At 33.7% G+C, this 22,878-nt stretch overlaps 1 protein-coding gene across 5 annotated transcripts in view; it reads left to right on the forward strand.

Moving 5' to 3' along the window:
* USP47 (ubiquitin specific peptidase 47) overlaps nucleotides 1–22,878 on the forward strand; it is a 122,747-nt gene that overhangs the window by 67,316 nt on the left and 32,553 nt on the right. For all 5 annotated transcript variants that reach the window (XM_003254950.3, XM_012504600.2, XM_030829500.1 and 2 more), the window contains 6 exons: nucleotides 10,304–10,399; nucleotides 10,490–10,642; nucleotides 12,848–13,015; nucleotides 19,547–19,678; nucleotides 20,134–20,210; nucleotides 20,790–20,845. In XM_003254950.3, coding sequence (XP_003254998.1) covers nucleotides 10,304–10,399; nucleotides 10,490–10,642; nucleotides 12,848–13,015; nucleotides 19,547–19,678; nucleotides 20,134–20,210; nucleotides 20,790–20,845 — 682 coding nt within the window. The remainder of the gene's footprint in view (nucleotides 1–10,303; nucleotides 10,400–10,489; nucleotides 10,643–12,847; nucleotides 13,016–19,546; nucleotides 19,679–20,133; nucleotides 20,211–20,789; nucleotides 20,846–22,878) is intronic.

Below are 22,878 nucleotides of genomic sequence, written 5' to 3' on the forward strand. Positions count from 1 at the left end.
CTTAATGACTTATTAGATAGTTAGAACCTTCTGTGTTCACTGACTAGATCAAAGTAACTTTGACCATGCTTATTGCCAACCACATGTGAGAATGTATTAAATAAGGAGATAGTTCTAAGTATATTCTAGTAATACATAGAAATTAGAAATATTAACTTTTTGTTTGTTAATTATGAAAGCATAATTTATGAATTAAAGAAAAACGATGTAGCCTCATGTTTGACATTATCTAAGGAAGTGTTTTTTTATTTAACAGTAAAATTTTAGACACTATCTTTTTATTGGTATATTTTGTCATACAACATTTATTTAGTGCCTACTCTATGGCAGACACTGTTCTAGGCCATTTTCTTTTAGGATACTTTTATTCTATTATTCATTACGTACATTTAAATACCTGTTTGTTATGACAAAAACGTGTTCAAAAGTTTGATCAGGGTTTAGCTACGTAATTTCATATAGTGCCTTTGGAGAAATAAGATTATGTAAAAGACTTGTTTCCTAAGTAAACATAGTTTAATGATTGTTTTAAAGTTTTGAATGGGAAATTGTGAAATTAGTAAGTATTTATGAAGTCAAAAGCATTTCAACTATTTACACAAGTTTATATTATAAGTCCTACCCTGATATAACAGGTGGTTTGGACATTCTTACATGGGTGACTCAGCCACAGAACTCATTGGGTGAAGCAGTGGTCCAAATTTGTCCAAATATGTAAGCATCAGATAAAGAAAAATCTCTTCCACAGACTCTACCCTCATTTTTCCAGGAATGTGTATGGTTGGACATAGTGGGAACAAGTTTAAAAAGTGGGGACTTCTGCTTTCAGGAAGATGGAGTAGATGTACATTGCCCTATTCCTCCCACTAAAACAACTGAGCATTATATATAAAATAAACATAAGAAGACTGAAAGGTGGAGAGAAGGCATATACACTAGGGACCTCAGCACCCAAGGAATAACACGGTGGTGAGTTCCATGGGTTTTCTTTTTGCCTAATATATCCCAGACTTGGAACTGAAGAAACTGGCAGCCTGGAAACAGCAATGGGTACAGACTGAAAAACCCTGTTCTCTTTAACTGAAGGACCAGGAAAAAGACAGCCTAGCAAGCCAGAAAACTTTTAGACCTTAACTGCTGTGCTCTAACCAAACACCACAGAAAAAAAAGGCCTTGCATCAGCTTGTGCCTGCCAGTGCTGAGTGGGGAAGCCTAGATTATCTGTTCCTTCACCAGCTCCCAGGGGTAAGGAGGCGAGCCCCTCCTGCTTGTGTCAGTGTTGGGGTGTAGTACTGAGAAACTCCTGTCCCTTACAGCCAAGGTTACGTCAGCAGAGGCCTACTGAATACCCAGAATTCCTTTCGCTGCCCAGCACTAACAAGGAGCTTCCTCCATTCAGATGTCCACATAGGCCAAGTGGGAAACCTGGACTTCTAATGCCATCTGGCACTAATATGGCAGAGCCCTTTCCCCAGATGGTACAGTGTCAAAGGAGGCATTTAAACTAGAAGGTTTAAATATGGTCCAGAATCTCATAACACCCCAAGTGCCCAGGTTTCAATTAAAAAATCACAAATCTCAGTTTGAGTTAAAAAAGAAAACCAGTAGACATAAACACTGAAATGACAAACATGTTAGGATTATTTGATAAATATTTTAAAGCAGCCATCATAGAAACATTCGGTGAGCAATCCTAAGCACACTGAAAACAACAAATATTTTAGGGAATCAGTTAGAGATATAAAGAAATGAAAATTTGGAACTGAAAACTGCAATAAGCAAAATTAAAAACCCAGTGGATAGGCTGAACAGCTGAATGAAAGAGACAGTAGATCGAATCTGTGAACTTGAAGATAGAATAATAGATATTACCCAGTCTAAACAGCAGAGAGAAGATAGACTGAAAAAAATATATACCCTCAAGGACTTATGGGACTATAACAAAAGGTTTAATACTGTGTCATTGGAATACTGGAAGGAGAGCAAAAGATATAACACTTGTGTCATTAAAGTCCTGGAAGGAGATTAATAAAGAAAAAGAAGGCAGGTACAAAGAAATAATGGATGAAAATGTTCCAAATTTAGCAAAAGGCATAAACCTACAGATCTGAGTAGCTGAGCAAACCCTAAACACAATAAGCCAAAAGAAATCAGAAATGGCCATATTAGTGTCGGATAAAGAAGACTTTAGAGCAAAGAAAATTATCAGAGACAGAGAGGGGTGTTATATTGTAATAAAAGTGTCAAACAACCAAGAAGACAACAATCCTAAATGTGTATGCAGAAAATAACACAGCTGCCAAAATACATGAAGGAAAAACTGTCAGAACTAAAAGGAAAAAGACAAATCTATAATTACAGTTGCAGACTTCAGCATGCCTCCCTCTCTTACTGATAGGTAGAACAACTAGACAAATAGCAAAGATGTAGAACTCAGCAGCACCATCAACCAACAGATCTAATGAACATTGCTAAAGTGCTTCACCCAACAGCAGCAGAATACACATCCTTTTCAAGTGTCCATTAAATATATACGAGGGTAGACCACATACTCTGGACCATAAGACCTCAAAAAATTTAAAATCATGGAATGTGTGATTTTTTTCAACAACAGTGGAATCAGATTAGCAGACAGGAATATCACGAAACACTTGGGAAATAACGCTTCTAAATGATCCATGGGTCAAAGAGGAAGTCTCAAGGGAAATTTTAAAAATATTTTGAACTTAATGAAAAGTAAAACAACCAGTTTTTTTGAGGCACAACTAAAGCAGTACCGAGAGGGAAGCTTACAGTATTAAATGCTTATACTAAAAGACAGGAAAAGGGCAAAATCAGTAATCTAAGCTTCCACCTAACCTGAAAAAAGAAGAGCAAAAGAAACCCAAAGCAAGCAGAAGGAAGGACATAATAAAGAAAAGCAGAGAAATCGGTAACATTGAACATGAGAAAACAGAGGAAGTCAACAAAACAAAGGGCTGCCTCTTTGAAAAGACAATAAAATTGACAAACAGCAAGACTGACAGAGAAAAAGGGAAGACAAAAATTTCCAGTATCAGGAATGAAAAGGATATAACTGTAGATCTTGCAGATATCAAAGGGATCACAACAAACAACTCTGCACACATAAATTTGACAACTTAGATAAAACGAACCAATTCTTTGAAAAGAACTCAATAGGAGTTAGATAATTTGAATAGCCCTGTAACTGTTAAGGTAATTACGTTTATAATTTAAAATCTCTTGAAAAGGAAATCTCCAAATCTTGATTGTTTCACTGGATACTTGTATCAAACATTCGAAGAACAGTGAACACCAGATCTATACAATTTCTTTAAAAAAAAAAAAAAAAGAAAAAAAGAGGAGGAAACCCATAGTCCTGTGACACTATTCTTACCTGATATTAAACCAAGACAGTTCTTAAAAAAAACAATATCCTTTATATGTTTAGTTGGGAAAATTCTTTCCAAAATATTAGCAAATGGAATTAAACAATTTATAAAAAGAATTATACATTGTGACTAAGTAGGATTGATTTCCAGGATTCAAGACTGGTCAGTATTTTAAAAATCAATGAGTATAATCTTCCATATTAACAGGCCAAAAAAGAAAATTCATATGATCATATCGATTTAGAAAAGGCGCTTAATAAAATTCAAAATTCACTTATAATAACTCAGATTACTAGGAATAGAGGGAAATTTCCTCAACTTGATTAAAAAATGTATCTAAAATATCTATAGCTAACATCATACTTCATGGTGAGAGACTGCTTTCTTCCTAGGGAATGGCAAGCTTGTCTAGGCAAGTATGTCTGCTCCTACCACTCCTTTTCAGCATGGTCCTAGAAGTCCTAGCCAACACAGTAAGGTAAGAAGAGGAAATGAAAAGCACTACTAAACGAAGAAATAAAATTGTCTGTATTTTTAGGTAATATGATTATCTATGTAGAAAATCCCAAGGCTTGTACCAAAAGAAAAAAAAAAAAAACCCTGAACTAATACGTGAGTTTAGCAAGATAGCAGGATAAAAATAACATAAAAAATAAATTGTATTTCAAGATACTAACAATGAACATGTAGAAAGTGAAGTTTACAATACAATACAATTTATAATTTTGCAAAAAGAAAAAAGATGGAAATCCAACAAAAAATGTACTGGACCTATGTGTTCAAAACTACAAAACTTTGAAAAGATTATGTTAAATAAGCTACGACCAGAAAGACAGATATTACATGTTCTCATTTACATGTGGGAACTAAAAATAAAGCTGATCTCATGAAGGTGGAGAGTAGAATGATAGTTACCAGAGGCTGGGAACAGTGTGTTTGAGAGAGCGGGGATAAAGACAGGTTGGTTAATAGGTACAAACATACAGTTAGATAGAAGCAGTAAGTTCTAGTATTTGAGAGCAGATTAGAGTGACTATAGTTAACAATATATTGTGTATTTCAAAATAGCTAGAAGATCTTAAATGTTCCCAATACAAAGAAATGGTAAATGTTCAAGGTGATGGATATCCCAAATACCTTGACTTGATTCTATGCATGTATCGAGTATCACATGTACTTCATAAATATTTACAGTATTGTGTCAAAAAAACTGAAAAGGATATTTAAGTAAATGGAGAAACATACTGTATTTATTAATTGGAAGATTCAATATAGTAAAGATAATTACATAGTCTTAATGCAGTTCCTGTCAAAGTCCAGCAAGATTTTTTGAGGACATATACAAGCTTATTCCAAAATGTATATGGAAGCCTAAGAAGCTAGAATAGCTAAGAGTTTTCAAAAATAAAAATAAAGTGGAAGTTACCAGTCTACGTGATTTGGGATGGAATACTACTTAGCCAAAAAGACTTATTATATGGCTGTAGTAATCAAGACTATGTGATATTGGCAGTGGGGTAGACAAATAGATCCGTGGAATATAATAGAAAACCCAGAAATAGATCCACACAAATATGCCTAACTAATTATTGACTGAGACACAAAAGCAAGTCAATGGAGGAAAAATGGTGTTTCCAACAAATGGTGATGGAACAACTGGACATCCATATCACAAAAATAAACCTTGACTTAAATGACTTTATACAAAAACTAACTCAAAATGGGTCATAAACTTAAATGTAAAATGTAAGACTATATAACTTTTAGAAAAAGCATAGGAGAAAGTCTTCCAGATCTGGGCTAAGCAAAGAGTTTTTAGATTTGCTATCAAAAGTACAGTCTACAAAAGGGACAATTAGCAAACATTAAAATTAAAAATATTTACTCTCTGAAAGCCTATATGATAAAGAGAAGCTCCAGACATATTTGCAAGCTGTCTATCTGACATAGGACTCATATCTAGAGTATATAAAGTACTCTCAAAACATCAGTTTAGAAAAATTCATCTAGACAATTGGCAAAAGACATAACATTTCATTAAAGAGGATATACAAATGTCAAATACAGAAAAGATAGTCAACATTGCTGGCTATTAGGGAAATGCAAATTCAAACCATAGTGAGTATATTATTCTTTACCTGCCAGATGGCTACAAATAATGACAGCATGGAAAGCTGGTGACTATGTGGAGAAACTGTATCACACATACACTGCTGGTGGGAATGTGAAATGTTATGGGTAGTTTCTTATAAAATGACACGCAATTACCATAAACTCTAGCAATTGAACTCTTGGTCATTTATCCCAGAAAAATTGAAATTTATGTTTACCTGAAAACCTGTGCACAAATATTTATTCCATCTTTGTTTTTAATATTCAAAACTGGAATCAGCCCATATCTGCTTCAGTAAGTGAATGGTTTAACAAACTGTGGTTCATACAAACCATGAAATAGTACTCAGCAATAAAAAGGAACAAACTATTAATAAACACAAAAACTTGAAGGAATATCCAGGGAATTATTCCAAGTGAAAAAAAGCCAGTCCCAAAAGGTTATTACATACTTTATGATTCCATTTATGTAATACTTTTGATATGACAACATTTTAGAACTGTGGGACAGAATAACTATTACCAGGTCTTATGGATTTGGTGGGAGCAGGGAGAGGAGAAGCAGATGGTTGTGGCTATAAGAGGGTGGCACAAGTTATCCTTGCATAGGAACTGTTCAGTCTCTTGACAGGCGTTGAATATATGAACCTCTACAGGTGATAGAATTGTATGGAACTTAATAGACACATATACACAGGCAAATGAGTGCACTAAAGCTGAGAAAATCTGAATTAGATAGGTGTATGAATTAGATAGGTTGGAGAACTAAGGATGTAAGAATTCTTTATGTTCTATCCTGAATTCTGCAAATTATACTGTAAAAGGATGTACAGGCTGGGCATGGTGGCTCACGCCTGTAATCCTAGCACTTTAGGAGGTCAAGGCAGAGGATTGCCTGAGCCCAGGAGTTTGAGAGCAGCCTGGGCAACATGGTGAGATGCTGTCTCAAATAAATAAATAAGTAGATGTGCAGAATTACATTTTGCATAATATATGGGGAGCAGTAAGATCTAGAATATGAAACTGTTGTCACTCTGGAATTATCAACATGGTACTCTGACTGAATTAAATATTCTCAAATGAGCAACACCAAGCCTGGTATCCAAAAACTTAAGCAAAGAAATAGATTTAAAAAACAAAAACAATGCTGTAAGAAATGAAGTGGGAATTCATCAAATTCTGGAAAGAAACAGAAGAAAAAGACAAAAATATCTTCGAAGTGAAGAATAAATTACAAAATGCTCAAGAGAAGATAGAAGATCTAATGAAGGACATTGAATGGAAATGAGATTTTTGTAAAAGTAAAAAGGATCTCAGAAAAAAAAAATGTTGAAAGAGAAGACCAGCAAAGGGTGTCCAGCATAATTGGAGTCTGTGAAGAAGAAAAATAAAACAGTGGACCAGAACTAATAGATAAACTATAATTCAGAGAAACTTTCTGGGAATAAGGGAAATGTTAAGTCTAGCTTTTGAAGGACCTGGAATGATAAACTCTGAGATGTATTTTAGTAAACTATTAAAGATGAATTGAGGCCAGTCGCAGTGGCTCATGCCTGTAATTCCAGCATTTTGAGAGGCTGAGGCAGGAGGATCCCTTGAACCCAGGAGTTTGAGACCAATTTGGGCAGCATATTGAGACCATATCTCTACAAAAAAAAATAAAAAAAGTTATCAGTGGTGGTGGCATGTGCCTGTGGTCTTAACTATTCAGGAAGCTGAGGTAAGAGAATTGCTTGAGCCAGGGATTTCAAAGCTGCAGTGAGCCAGCACACCACTGCACTCCAGCCTGGGTGACAGAGCAAGACCTCATCTGAAAAAAAAGATGAATTGGGCTGGCATCACATTTCAGGAGAACAACCTGCAGATCCTGCCAACAGAGTAGCAATTTCCAGAAACTCAAGAAAGTACTAGCCAAGGATTTGATAGCCAGGCAAGTTTTTCTTAATTATGACAGCTATAAAAAGACAAGTTTGAATATTCAAGAACTCATTGGGTATTATATCCATGAGCCGTTGAGGAGTTCATTAGAGGGTGAGCTTAACCCAACCAAGAAATCACTGGGGCAGCTTCGGCAAAAAGAACTGTGAGCACTTACTGTATTAAATTAAGGCCTAAATACAAGGGTGGGAACATGGGTAGCAGAATAGTATGAAATGTTACATGTTAGACAAAGTACAAATAATACCACTTTTCAGAAGGGGGAGAGAAAGGGAAAGCAGAATAAGATCACAGACTGTTGTGTGGGTGGGGAATAAAGGAGATCATTTAAAACTGGCAGACACTGAAAGCTTAAGAAAGAGTAAACAGGGTGGGGGAAAAAGAGGTCCAAGGACACTAACAAAACTGTAAATGCAAAAGTAACTGTAGAATAAAATTACAAACCTTGCTAAACACCAAAAGAAAATGTAAAAAATAGCAAAGGAACACAATAAATATTACCTAACACACACAGTAATTACACAGTAGTGACTGAGATAGAACCAAGCATATCAGTCATATCAAATATGAGTGGGCTTAAATTGCCTATTAAAAAGATTTTCAAGTTGGTTCAGAAAGCAAACATTAAAATTTGGTTTAGGCAGGAATCTGTAAGTGGATGTTAAAATCAAGGGTGGAAGATTTGGTAAGGCTCAGGATTTTTGCATGGTCTCCAAGTATCTCCTTACGGATTGCTTATTAGCTGCGAGAGTAAAAATAGTAACTATATAGTAGAGAGACTGGACAATACCTTGACCAGATAATTAAAGCTAATATCACCAAAGAGAAAGTTAGGTACATCATGGCCTGTGACTGTGCTACCCTTAGAAGGGCATATCTTTGCTAATGTCATAGTAGCCTAGCAAGGAATTTTTAAATCTAATAATGAAGAACAAACCCAAATTGCAGAACATTTTATAAAATAGGTGGCCTCTGTTCTTCAAAAAATATCAGTGTTAGGAAAGAAAGGCAAACTCTGGAATGCCTCGAGATTAAAGGAATCTCAAGAGACCAAACAAAATCTGTGGCCTTGGGATAGATTGTGTACTAGATAGAGAGAAATACATTATTAAGGTAATTGACAGAATTGGAATATGGATGATGAAAGTACTTTATCAATATTAAATTTTCCAGAGTTTGATTACTGTTTGTGTAAGAATATCTTTATTCTTAAAAAGTCGTATTGAAGTTAAGAGGCAAAGCATGATGAGGTGTGAACCTACTCTCAAATGGCTAAAACAAAGATACATAATAATGTTGGGTTGGGCAAGAGAAAGCAAAATTGGCAAAAATGTTTAAAAGTTGATGAATATGAGTAAAGTATTTGAGAGTTCTCTGTTCTTTAAACTTTTCTCCAAGTTTTATTTTTTTTTAAAGATCTCTAGGTGTTAACTATAAGCCAGAGACCAATACACACACACACCAAAGTAGAATTTGAGTTACACAATTATCTCACTCTCCCTCTCCCCCATCCTTTTTTGAATATTGAGTTTTCACCAGTTCAAATTACCACTATTTGGAAAGCCTGACATTTAGTATCAGTCTGTGTTAAGCTATAGATGTAATTTCTTTAAAGCTTGTTTTTCTGTTATTTTTTATAGAACTTGCCTTTTTTCCCCCTAAAATATGCCTGAGAGGAAAAAAAAACTTTTTTTCTAAATGTGTCATTTGACCACCAATAAAATGCATGGTCATGTGGAAAAAAACCCAGCCGTTTGGTTTCTTCTCCACTTGTTTCCTTGTGTTCTGAGAACAAAATAGGGGATCAGATGGGTTTAGACACCTTTGAATATCTATGTCTTTTCTTATTTTTATCTTGTTCCAAAGTGAGCTCTATCAAACAATACGTGGACAGTAGTTTTCTAAGCTTTGCCAGCTGTTTTGCAACTATGACCATTAAGCTCCTTTATCTTTTGAGGAACAGCTTGTCCTATATCAAAAGAAAAATACTTGAAGATACTCTGTCTTAATGATTCCATTTCTATTAGTTTATGTGTAATATTATCAGTAGTTCTGCTTAGCCCATGTGTGAAGAAAAGAGAGAACATCAAATGAAATTTGAGATTATGCGTCCAATCTTATATGCTATATTAACTAATTTTTTAATTGTGAAAAACCAATTATTAAAATAAAAATTAACTTTATGCCACTGATTCTTTAACAGTATTTATGTGAAGTTTCTTACTTCTGTTGTAATGCTGTATGGAGAAAAGAGAACCACATGGTTCTACCAAATTAAGAATCCAGGATCCTCATTATACATTTCTAAATGGAGCAGTATCTCACACACACAGAGAAGGTTGCACAGTGTTTTTCAATCTTTATAACTAGTGCAGTGGCAGATTACTGACTCATCCTAACTATGGCGATTAAGGATGCTTACATGATTTTTAAGTGTATGAAAAGTGTGAATTCTTTAGAGAACATTTGATACTTACTGTACAGTTTTAAATGCTTCCTTTTATAAGAAGATTGAAATGATGCATGCAACTGCTTTTCTTAGAAGTGAGTAATTACTTTTTATCTAAGGATTGAGGATATTTTTAGAGATTATTTAGCCAAACACTGCAATGTAAAGTCAATGAAAATCAGGTTGAAATGACTGATACTGCAATACTAAGAAAGGCAAATCTTGTGTAGAATGAAATAATTTTTTTTGCTTAATTTTTATAGTGATAATATTATTTTACTGTTGATAATTTTCCTTGGTACGTTTTGAGTTCCTAAATTTCTAACCATTCTACTTATAACTGTTTTTATTCAGGATTTTGTCATTAATATAATATTTTAAGTAATTATAAAACAAATTTTTTTCTAACTAGGAAGAAGCATTGCATGCATTTATTCAGCCAGAGATTCTGGATGGCCCAAATCAATATTTTTGTGAACGTTGTAAGAAGAAGTGTGATGCACGGAAGGTAAATGCCATGTAGAGATTAATACTTAGGAATCTGAGATAATATTCCATATTCAATAGAGTCTCCCCCTTTTTGTTGTTTGTTTTTTAGGGCCTTCGGTTTTTGCATTTTCCTTATCTGCTGACCTTACAGCTGAAAAGATTCGATTTTGATTATACAACCATGCATAGGATTAAACTGAATGATCGAATGACATTTCCCGAGGAACTAGATATGAGTACATTTATTGATGTTGAAGATGAGGTAAATATTAGTTATTTTAAAGTATTTTTCATTAATCCACGTTAGTCAGTCATGTTTTTGAACGAGCTGTTTGAAGTAACAACACTAATGTCATTTAGACTGTCTTCTTGATGGAAACTTTTTCTTTATTTTCTAATGGGGAATTCAATAAAATGACTTACCTTTGTATAAGCTTTTCCTGACTGCATAAATTATATTTTAAATATTCTTGTTTGATCAGAGTAACTTATGATACTCTTTGAAAAGACAATAAGGAACTCAGCTTTGGAATTATTTCTTGAAGTTGAGTGATAATCTTATGTTTTATAATTTCGTCGTTATTGAAACCAGCCTGAAGGTAAGCCATACTCATGTTTCTGATCTATAATAAATGCAGACAATGCCTATGATGGAATGAATGAACCAACTGAATAGCATGGGCTTAATTTCTTGTACTTACTATTTTGTATTTACTATTTTGTCTGTTTTCCTTTTTTAATTTTTTTAATTTGAAACTTTATTTAAATAATTTAAGCATGGGATTTGAAGTGACACATGATGTAATGCTTATCAATTTCTCCCTACACTTTGGCCTTCCAAAATTCTCTGGTTCCTCTATCCTTATTCAATGAAAGACTTACAATATTCCACTCTATTATTTTGGAAACTCTTCTGGTTTTATTATGTGGAATACTTATAATCACTTAGGCTAATTATTTCAAAGTGATAAATCTTTATTCTCAGAATTACCCTGAAGCGTTTTTTTTTTAATGGAACTGATTACTATAGTTATAAAAAATGCCTTTTCCCAGGAGTTCAAAAATAATTTTAAACATTCACTAAGTTTTATTTAGTACTATTAAGTACTATGAGGCAGTTTGGTATAGAAGAGCACATGTTTTAGGCATAGCTAGATGTAGTTTCAAATTCTTGTCCTGCTACTTGCTAGCCTCTTGACCTTGGATAATTCATAAAACCTTTTGAGCCTCATTTCCAGATGCCTTAGATGAAGTAGCTGTTCATTGAATGGTAACTATGACCAATAACATTTTGAAAAGTTTAATTTAAAATAATGTCTCAGACAGTTACGCTTAAGCTAGGAAATCTACCCAAAGTGTCCCAGACTTTCAGAGGAGACATAATCTTTGTAGGGTTTCTACTCAAATAGAGATCAGTAGTAGATTGGTCTTCTGAATATGCCTAATATATTTCTTATAAAGGAAAATTTTTTCCAAAGAAAGAAAACCTATATATGAAGCTCAGTAGAAACTTTCTAGAGAGTGCTAGGTTTAGTTCTTGGGACAAGAAATGTTTTGGCTCAGCTGAAGAAGTTTCAGGAATTATATCTCTTTGGACTAAGATCTATAGCTGGATTTCACCTCCATTTTTCCTTGAACCTAACCTTCTTGAGAGATGAAGACTGTGTATTAGATGTAGTACCTACAACAGAGTTCCTGGCAAAAAGTTTGTGCTTATTGTGTATTGCTTGGTTTCACTCAAGAACTTCTGTGCAATGCCTTATACATGTCAAAAGCCTGCATCTTAGAAAATTCTCAAATTATTTAAATTAAAACATTTTTAGGGATGTATATAAAACGTTAAAGAGGGGAAAGGATTGTTTGGGGGTTTCTAACAAAGAGAATTCTTCAAATTAAATTTGTGTGAATGTGGTTTAAAAACCATAAAGTAGAAAAGTATAATGTGCTGTAACCATTGTATTTCTGCTTCCTGTAAAAATACTATAAAGTTCTTAAGGATGAATACAATGTCTTGTTTCCCTTTCTAATTATCTGTAATACCTAATGCACTGATAAACTGAGTTGAACTTTTTGTTCAAGAAAAGAAATTATATTCTTTCATGATTTGAGAACACCAGAAGCTCATTTTGGAGCTAAGCTTCTCTGATTTTGTGGATTTTGCTAAAAGAAATTATAATTTCAACCATTATGTTGTAACAGTAAACATAAATGAGATTTAATAGAATTCTGAATCACTAATTTGTTGTATTAGAATTTTAAGGACATGATAGAAATGCTTTTAAAATATACTGTTGCTTGTTTAATTTCACTTAAGGTCTCACTTTTTAAGAGAAAATAAATGTACTTAAAGTAAAATATTTTTACTAATAAGTTGTATGAAAATATTAGCAGTATATAGGTACAAAGTTTTGTTGAACATATTTTCTCTGTATTTGGTTTATAACTAAGATAATTATGTCTTATTAAGAAATCTCCTCAGACTGAAAGTTGCACTGACAGTGGAGCAGAAAATGAAGGTAGTTGTCACAGTGATCAGATGAGCAATGATTTCTCCAATGATGATGGTGTTGATGAAGGAATCTGCCTTGAAACCAATAGTGGAACTGAAAAGATCTCAAAATCTGGACTTGAAAAGGTACCTTTTATAGTTTGTATTTTTTTAGTTGAAAGTGAGAATAATCTCTGACTTCCTATGTAATTCTATAGCTGTTGTGACTGATAAAGTTCTCTTTAAAAGAAACTTAATTTTTGAAAGTTAAGACTTCTCAAATATAGTTTTTTTTGTGCATATATATATATGACTATAATTAAACTTCAGGAAAAACTGCTTACAGGTAGGAACATTAATTTTTGGGAGACCATACTTTAACTGTCTAAGCAAGCTGGATGGTATAGAAAGGATGCCTAGTAGTCAAGAAACCAAGATTCTATTGCCACCTCTGCCTTTAAAGTTGCAGCAAGTGTCTATAAATTTTGTCTGAGTTTTCTTATATAGAAAAGTAAAATGTTGGATTAGTCATTGATTTTTAAAAGTCTGGCCATGGAACACTTTATGAGACAATTAATAATAGATCTGATCTTTCTGAGTGGGGAAATGCCAAAGCCCCCAGCCTTTCTCCCCTGTCCTGCGATAGTCCTCAAGACACTTTGAAAAATGGTATAGTTCCATGGATTATCATTTGAAAACCACAGAATTGGATAATCTCTGGGATAGGATCTTGCCCCTGTGTCAATAACTTTAAGGGTTTTTTAGACCGGTTTTTTCCACATATATTCTGTTTTATCGAGTGAATGATTATAGATAAAATGTCTTGAGCATGGTGTGAATAATAAACCACTAATGTGAAGACTGATCACTAACTCAGGTATTACAGAGTCATTAAATATAGGGATTTTTAAGGCAATATTTAAAAATAGAGTTTTACTTTCATAAATCTGTTTTTAGACCAAGGCCATTCTTCTAATTATCACCACCACCTTTTACCTTTTAAAATTATCTGTTTCATTCAGGGCAGACAGTTGAGCAGGGATTGCTATGTAACGAATAATGTAATAAGTACATTGTAACTTAGTATAGAAACGTGGCATTCTAGCAAGAGTTGGCAAACTATGGCTCAAGAGCCAAATCTGGGGCCTTGCCTGTGTTTTTACATACACTGTCGTTTCATCTGCGAATAAAGACAGTATTCTTCCTTTCCCATCTGCATGCCTTTTTCTTGTCTCAGTGCACTCTGTGGGACTTCCAATGCAGTGTTGAATAGAGTGGTGAGGGAGAAAATCCTTACCTTGTTCCCAGTCTTCAGAGGAAAGCTTTCAGTTTCTTATCATTGAGTGTGATGTTGACTTTCAGTTTTTTATGTTCTTTTCCTACTTTGTTGAAAACTTTTATCATGAATAGGTATTGGATTTTTCCAGATTTTATTTTCTATGTCAGTTGATATGATCATGTATGTAATTTTTCTTCTTCAGCCTGAATTACATAGATAGATTTTCATATGTTAAGCTGTCTTTGCATACCTGGAATGAATCCTGCTTTGTCATGGTGTGTATTTCTTTTTATACGTTGTTGATTTGATTTGCTAATATTTTGCGGAGGATTTTTGCATCTGTGTTCATGAGATTCATTGATCTGTAGTTTTCCTTTCTCATAGTGTCTTTATCTGCTTTTGGTGATGTTGGGCTCATGTAATAAGTTAGGGAATGTTCCCTCTGCCTTTATTTTTGGAAGAGATTGTGGAGACTTGGTATTGTTTCTTAAATATTTGGTAGAATTCACCAGGGAAATTATCTGGGCCTGGTGCTTTCTTTTTTAGAAAGTGATTAATTATTGATTTAATTTCTATAATAGATATAGGGCTCTTCAGGTTACTTGTTTCTCCTTTGTGAGTTCTGGTGGTTTTGATTTTTAAGAAGTTGGTCTATTTTATCTGTGTTATCAAACTTGGGGCATAGAGTTGTACGAAGTATTCTTTTATTGTCCTTTTAATTGTCCTTTAATGTCCTTTTAATGCAGGAATGAACCTTCTTTCATTTCGGATATTGGCAATTTGTGTCATCTTTTTAATCTTGGTTAGCCTAATTAGAGATTTACCAATTGTATTGGGGTTTTTTTCTTCCAAAGGACCAGCTTTTGGTTTTGTTCACTTTTTCTGTTGTTTTCCTATTTTCATTATTGATAAGGATTGCATTGAAACCTATAGATCACTTTGTATAGTGTGGACATTTTAACAGTATTAAGTCTTCCAGTTCATGAACACAGGATGTCTTTCCATTTATTTGTGTCTTTAATTTCTTTCCTTGATTTTTTTTGGTTTTGGTTTTGGTTTTTTTTTTTTTTTTTTTTTTTTTTGAGACGGAGTGTCGCTCTGTCACCCAGGCTCCAGTGCGGTGGTGTGATCTCGGCTCACTGCAAGTTCCACCTCCCAAGTTCACGCCATTCTCCTGCCTCAGCCTCCTGAGTAGCTGGAGCTACAGGCACCGGCCACCATGCCCAGCTAATTTTTTTGTATTTTTAGTAGAGATGGGGTTTCACCATGTTAGCCATGATGGTCTTGATCTCCTGACCTCATGATCCACCCACCTCGGCCTCCCAAAGTGCTGGGATTACAGGCGTGAGCCACCGCACCCGGCCTCCTTGATGTTTTATGGTTTTTCAGTGTATGAGTCTTCTGACTCCTTGGTTAAGTTTATTCCTAAGCATTTTATTCTCTTTGACACTATTGTAAATGGAATTGTTTTCTTAATTTTCTTTTTGGATTGTTAGTGTTAGTGTAACAATAAATTGTTAGTATTTAGAAATGCAACACATTTGTGTGTGTGTTGATTTTGTATCCTGCACTTTCTGTTGAATTTACTTGTTAGGGTTTTTTTTTTTTATGCAGAATCTTTCTTTTCTACATACAACATTGTCATCTGTGAACAGAAATAATTTTTCTTCTTTCTTTCCTATTTGGATATCTTTTATTTCTTCTTGCCTGATTGCCCTGGCTAGGACTTCCAGTACTATGTTGAACAGAAGTGGTATGAATGGGCATCTTTGCTTTGTTCCCGATCTTGGAGGGAAAACTTTCAGTTTTTCACCATTTAATATGATGGTAGCTGTGGGGTTTTCATATAAGGCTTTCATTATGTTGAGGTAATTTCCTTCTATTCCTAGTTTGTTGAGTGTTTTTATCATGAAAGGATGTTTAATTTTGTCAGATGCTTTTTCTTTATCAATTGAAGTGATCCTGTGGTTTTGTTCTTCATTCTGTTAATGTAGTGTATTACATTGATCACTTAGTCATGATGTATAGTCCTTTAATGTGTTACTGAATTTGGTTTGCTAGTATTTTGTTAAGGATTTATGCATGAATATTCATCAGAGATATTGTTCTATAGTTTTTAGTATCTTTGTCTAATTTTGGTATCAAAGTCATGCTGACCATATAGAATGAATTTGGAAGTTTTTCTCATTTTTACTTTTTCAGAAAGTTTGAGAAGGATTCGTGTTAATTCTTTAAATGTTTGATAAAATTCTCTAGCAAAGCAACCTGGTCCTGGGGTTTTCTTTGTTGGGAGGTTTTTGATTACTGATTCAATCTCCTTACTAGTTATAGATGTGTTCAGATTTTTTATGTCTTCTTGAGTCAGCCTTCATAAACTGTTAGGTTTGTAGAAATTTATCCATTCCTTCTAGGGTATCCAATTTGTTGGCATATAATTTTTCAGTCTCTTATGATCCTTTTTATTTTTGTGGCTTCAGTATAATGTCTCCTCTTTCATTTCTGATTTTTGTTATTTGAGTCTTGTCTCTTTCTTAACCTAGCTAAGGGTTTGTAAACTTTGTTGATCTTTTCAAAAAGCCAGCTCTTAGTTTCATTTTTTTTTTCCTATTCTCTATTTCTGCTCTAATCTTTATTTCCTTCCTTCTGCTAACTCTGAGTCTAGTTTTTTCCTTCTTCTTCTTCTTCTTCTTTTTTTTTTTTTTTTACATCCCTCGTCTCCAACTTAGTTTGTTCTTCTACTTCTGGTTCCTTGTGGTATAAAGTTAGGTTATTGATTCACGATGTCTTCTTTTTTTTTTAATGTAGGCATTTACGTCTATAAACTTTCCTCTTTTGTTTCATTGCAGAAGTTTTGGTATGTTATGTTTTTGTTTTCATTTGTCTCAAGATATTTTCTAATTTCCTTTGTGGTTTCTTCTTTGACCCATTGGTTGTTCAAGAGTGTGTTGTTTAAAACAACTTACGTATATTTGTGAATTTTCCAGTTTTCCTTTTACTATTGATTTCTAGTTTCTCTCCTTCACTTTTAAAGGATTATTTCTCTGGATATAGAATTCTAGGTTGGTGGTAATTTTTCTTTCAACACGAAATATTTCATTATACTCTTCTTGCTTGCATGATTTATAATGAAAAATATGCTGTAATTCTTATCTTTGTTCCTCTATAGGTAAGGTGTTTTTCCCCTCTGCCTCCCCTGAAGATTTTTTTGTCCTTGGTTTTGTTCAGTTTGAACATGATATGCCTGAACATGGGAGTTTTTGTTTTTTGTTGCTTTGGTTTTTGGTTTATTGGGCAGGGTGGGTATTTATTCTATTTAGTGTTGAGCTTCCAGGTCTGTTGCTTAGTGTTACCAGTTTTTGTAAATAAAGATTTATCAGAACACATTCACTCTGGTTGTTTACATATTATGTATGTCTGGTTTAGTACTGTAATGACAGAGTTGAGTAGTTGCAACAGAAACCGTATGGCCCAGGAAGCCTAAAATATTCACTCTTTGACCCTTGCATTAGTGGGCCAAATGATCAGATTTTAATTCTTACTTTGCCATTAATAAACTGTATCACTTTGGACAAATCATTTAATCTGTGTACCTTTCAGTTGCTACATTTTGGAGGAATTTGGACTAGATGCTTTCTGTTCTACCCAGATCTAGAAATTTGTAATTCTGTTTGCTAGTACCATGTTTGAAGATGTATCCCCTTTTAATTAAGAGTAATGTATTGCTTTGTTAAATAGCAGTAAAAGAGAAGAAAATGTTAGGACACGTTTTTAAGTAATTTTATTTACAGATTATCATGCTACATTTGGATAAAGGCACTTTACTTTCCTTCCTACTTTTTGGCAATGTATTTGTGATTTGAAACTAAAATTATTGCATTTGAGAACCCTTACTCTGTCATGACTGTATTATCTTTGCTTTAAAATAGATATATACAATTCTAATTTGGAAGGCGATTCAGTCTTCTGAATATATCACCATTATTGTGATCTAGAAGTTGCTACTATTAGAATTTTCCAGGAAGATAATTATGTTGGCTTTGATCATTATGATAAAACTTAAAAAATGTATAGCTGTTGGTTGGCAGGCTTTTTCTGTGTTTATTTTTTTTCTAAATGGGGAGACTGCTTATGATAAGATATTGTTCATATCATTCAGTGATATCAAAATTTTGTCTAGTGTATTTACTACATTCAAAGCATTTTAATAACATGGGGTTACCACATTTCATAAGTTGTTCAATGCTTTAAACACATTTTGGATTGCAAATAAATTCCGAAACTTCCTCCCTGTCACCACTGTAATTAATTTTAGTTTCAGCAATAAAATTTGTACCACATAAACAAGTTTTCAGACATTTTCAAAATTTGTTCTAGAAATTTCACTAACAACATATTGTGGTCAGTTTAAAGTTATTTTAAGATAAATTAGAATTTCTTGAAAGTTATAGAAGGCTCTACAATGCTTTTTAGGCAAAGAATAAAGAACAGAAACCCTAGTACTGTAGAAAAGTAAATAAAATAAAGCTTGTCTGTCATAAACTGGGAATCTTCTCATGTCAAATTGCCTTTTTAACCTCCTTCTCTGTTTCTGTCTTCCTACCTGTTCTTTTTTTGTGATGGAGTTACTGGTCTGCAGAGTCTCCAGTATCTCACACTGTCTTAGGAGTTGTGAAGTGCATGGGCTTCTGAAAGAAAAGATTGTCTTAAATATAAAAATAAGTCATTATAAATGACCTCTTTTTTTTAAACAAGTTGCCTCTTTTCTTGATTTTCTTCCACAAATACTTAAGTTTGCCTAAAACAATCTTTAGTTCCAAACTTTAAAGAATTGTTTGCAGAACAGGAAGCTAAAGAAATAATTTTAATTTATTGTAGATATAGTATAATTCAGGATTCATTCTTAATATAAGAGAGAACAAATCAGTAGATCATGATATCACAGATAATACATAAATACATTAGAAGATGTTCCAAATAATTATATTCCTCAGCTCTTTTGTAAAGGAAATAGAATTTGAATAAGCAACAGTATGTTACTTTGGATTTTTTTTATCGACTGTGCATTTTAGAACAGCATTGTAATTAGCATCTGCTTCTGAAATTTTAGACTATTATTTAATTTTTACATATGTAAGTTTATATTTACAGATATGTGTGGTTTCAAAGGTTATAGCATAATTAAAATGTGAAAGAGTGCACTGAGGAAACTTGTGTAACTTGTGGTATATACAGTTATTTGATAACTTGCCATTTTTGTTTTACCTTAGGGGAAAGTTGACCTATAATATATAGGACAACTAACCATGTTACTTCTCTGTGTGTTAACAGAGAATAGGAAATACACAAATAAGGGTTGTGTTTTTCTTCTCCTCTGAGTTACTTTTATTTTTTCCCCTTAGAATTCCTTGATCTATGAACTTTTCTCTGTTATGGTTCATTCTGGGAGTGCTGCTGGTGGTCATTATTATGCATGTATAAAGTCATTCAGTGATGAGCAGTGGTACAGCTTCAATGATCAACATGTCAGCAGGGTAAGGAGGTGTCCTTTGAGGTTATTACTCTGAAACAACAGTAAGGTTTATTAAGAATGAGTGAACCTGTCTAGTGATACATCTTAAAACCCATATCAGATCTGTCTTTAATTTTTGCTTTTAGTAAAGTTCCTGCCTTTGTTTATTATTTCTTTGTTTTGCTTTGTTTTGTTTGGGGCTTGCTGAATACCTCCAGAGATAGACTACCAATTTTCCTCTGGGCCTGAGCCTTCATAGGTGCTACTTGTGCTTCACGTGTGATTAGGAATGCTAGAACTGACTGGCTGGTAAGCAGCCGCTGATTATGATTAAATTTTGTGAATTGGTAGCTGTGTGAGCAATCATGAAGGTCTTTGATAGCATTTAACTCTGAGGCTAAAGATTGAGTTACATATTGACATTAATGTGATAGTGTTATAGAATTTGCAAAAAAAAATCATGTAACACATTTTCAGATAACACAAGAGGACATTAAGAAAACACATGGTGGATCTTCAGGAAGCAGAGGATATTATTCCAGTGCTTTCGCAAGGTAAGCAATTTCCTAATTTTCAGTGTTTAAAAGTTAGAATTAATTATAGCTTCTCAGTGTTTTTTGTCATCAAAGATTTAACCAAGGGATTGACAAACTACAACCCATGAGCCAAATCCAACCTGCCTCCATATTTTGGAAATAAAGTTTGAACACTGACGTAGCCATTTGTTTCTATATTATGTGTTAATGCTTTTACACCATAATAACATAGTTGAGTAGTTGCAGCACAGACCATATGGCCTGCAAAGCCTATGATTTTTACTATTTGGTCCTTGCTGGAAAAAACTTGCTGGCCCCTGACTTAACTGTTGTATGTAGACATTCCAATACACAGTTTTGTTAAAGACTTGACTGTATTACCAAGAGGAGATACGGAATCTTCTCTAAATGTGATAAGAGGAATCAGATTTTCTTCTTATCTGGAATGTTTTAAATCTCAGTATGTCTGTGAACAGTGGCATGATTTTCTAATTGTTTTTTAAAAAATTACAATTTAAAGTAAATATTTCATGCTTAGAAGTGGAATTTTTATAATCTACTTTTTGTCCCTATTAATCTTTTTTATGTTTCTACTAGTTCCACAAATGCATATATGCTGATCTATAGACTGAAGGATCCAGCCAGAAATGCAAGTATGTTTACCTACAGTTATTTGATTTTAATTTGTGTTATAAACTAATTTCTTTTGTAAGTTTGCAAACCCAGATAACTACTTTTAAATGATGGATAATTAAGTTGTTTTATGCCTGGAAGAATTATTTACAAAGACTGTTACAAAATAATACCAAATGGTAAGGACCTTGAAAAAATGTTGTTGAATTATTTTTTAATATATGAAGAGACAAAGCTACATTAAATAAATTGAATGTTTATTAGTAGTAAGATTATATTATGTGCAGTCTGATGTAGGGATGATAACATGTTTGGAATTACTGCTTTTAAAATATTGCAGTGTTTGTTTTTTCTTGCTAATTCTGACTCAGGCTGTATTACAAATATATAGGGGTGTGTGTACAGATTACATATACAGGTGATGTGTTTGCTCATAGTCTTCTCATAATTAAAAAAATGTAATCACAATCTTTGATTTCAGTATATTTCCTTTATTTAGACACTACCATTGCTATTAGTAAATCTGTTTCAAGCATTATGTTTTTATTCACATTTTTGTAAACCCTCATTAGATGGTGAATTCAGTTGGTACAAGGCTTAGGACTTACTTATCTTTTCACGTAAAGTATATTCTAGGATCTGTCATATAGTAACGTTCAATAATTTACTATGGAATTAATGAAAAAATAAATGGAAATTATAATAAGTCATTTCAGAACAGAGATTTGAGAGCAGAAGTAATCATTTGTACTGTATTATAAAGAAACTACCCCAAAGAGTAAGCTGACCCAGGTCATAGCTATCTGGAAGCAGAGCCAGTATTGTAATTCATGTCCCTCACATGGACCCAACCTTCCAATAGTGCAATAACTCAGCCTTCTTTTACTCCCCCAACTCTAGTTTTGTTATAAAGCACCAGAGGGCGCTGTATGATATGATATGGAATATTTTTTAAATTAGAGTTCTTTCCTAGAAGCAACAGCTTTTACCTTTTACGGACACATGCTATTTTTGATAAAAATTTTTTTCCCTTTTTAATGCCAAATAATCATTGGCTTTATTAAATGGTGTCATAATTTCATATTGTCCCTTTGAATACTTTGAGTTACATATGAAGTTGTAATTATTAAGAAAAACTTTCATAAAAATGATTGATTATATCTGAGTCTATAGTAATGATTTTTTACATATGCTTTTTCTTTTAACTGTTTAAAAGTACCCTCACAAATTATATCAGGCTGTCCTTGCATTGCTATAAAGAAATACCAAAAACTGAGTAATTTATAAAGAAAAGAAGTTTAATTGTCTCACAGTTCTGCAGGCTTTGCAGGAAGCATGATGCTAGCATCTGCTCAGCTTCTCATGAAGCCTCAGGGAGCTTTCAGTCATGTCAGAAGGCAATATGGGAGCAGGCATTTCACATGGCAAAAGCAGGAGCAAGCAAGTTCCGGGGTTGTGGGGAGGGGTGCCACACAATTTTAAATGACCAGAACTCATGAGAACCCAGTATCGCAAAGACAGCACCAAGCCATGAGGGATCCACCCTCATGACCCAGACATCTCCCACCAGGCCCCACCTCCAGTGTGGGGGATTACAATTCAACATGAGATTTGGGCGAGGACAAATGTCCAAACTATATCACAAATAATCATCACTTTTTGTATTCAAATGAATCTTGACCATATAGAGAGGGAGAAATCCAATAGACGAAGGTGTCAGTTTTATGACTCTGCATTCTTCGGTTAGGAGGCAGCTAAAGACTGCTTTGAGAACATGGGAAAGATAATAGTAAACAAATAGGTAGTACTCAGTAGCAGCAAGAGCAGCAGCATTTATTAAGTTTTATTGTATCTCAGGTAGTAACTTTATGGGGTAGATGATATTAATAAGCTGAAGAGACCTACATTTGGAGAAGTAAACTTGCCCAAGGTCACACAGTTTGATGGGGATGGCATGATTTGAAGTCAGAAATTATTTTATTTTCAAGTTGCAGAGAGCTTTTTCATTCTAAAATATTAATCCACATACTGGAGTTGTTCTGGAGCCAAGAGC

The sequence above is a fragment of the Nomascus leucogenys genome, chromosome 15 (assembly GCF_006542625.1).
Source record: "Nomascus leucogenys isolate Asia chromosome 15, Asia_NLE_v1, whole genome shotgun sequence".
NCBI lineage: Eukaryota > Metazoa > Chordata > Mammalia > Primates > Hylobatidae > Nomascus > Nomascus leucogenys.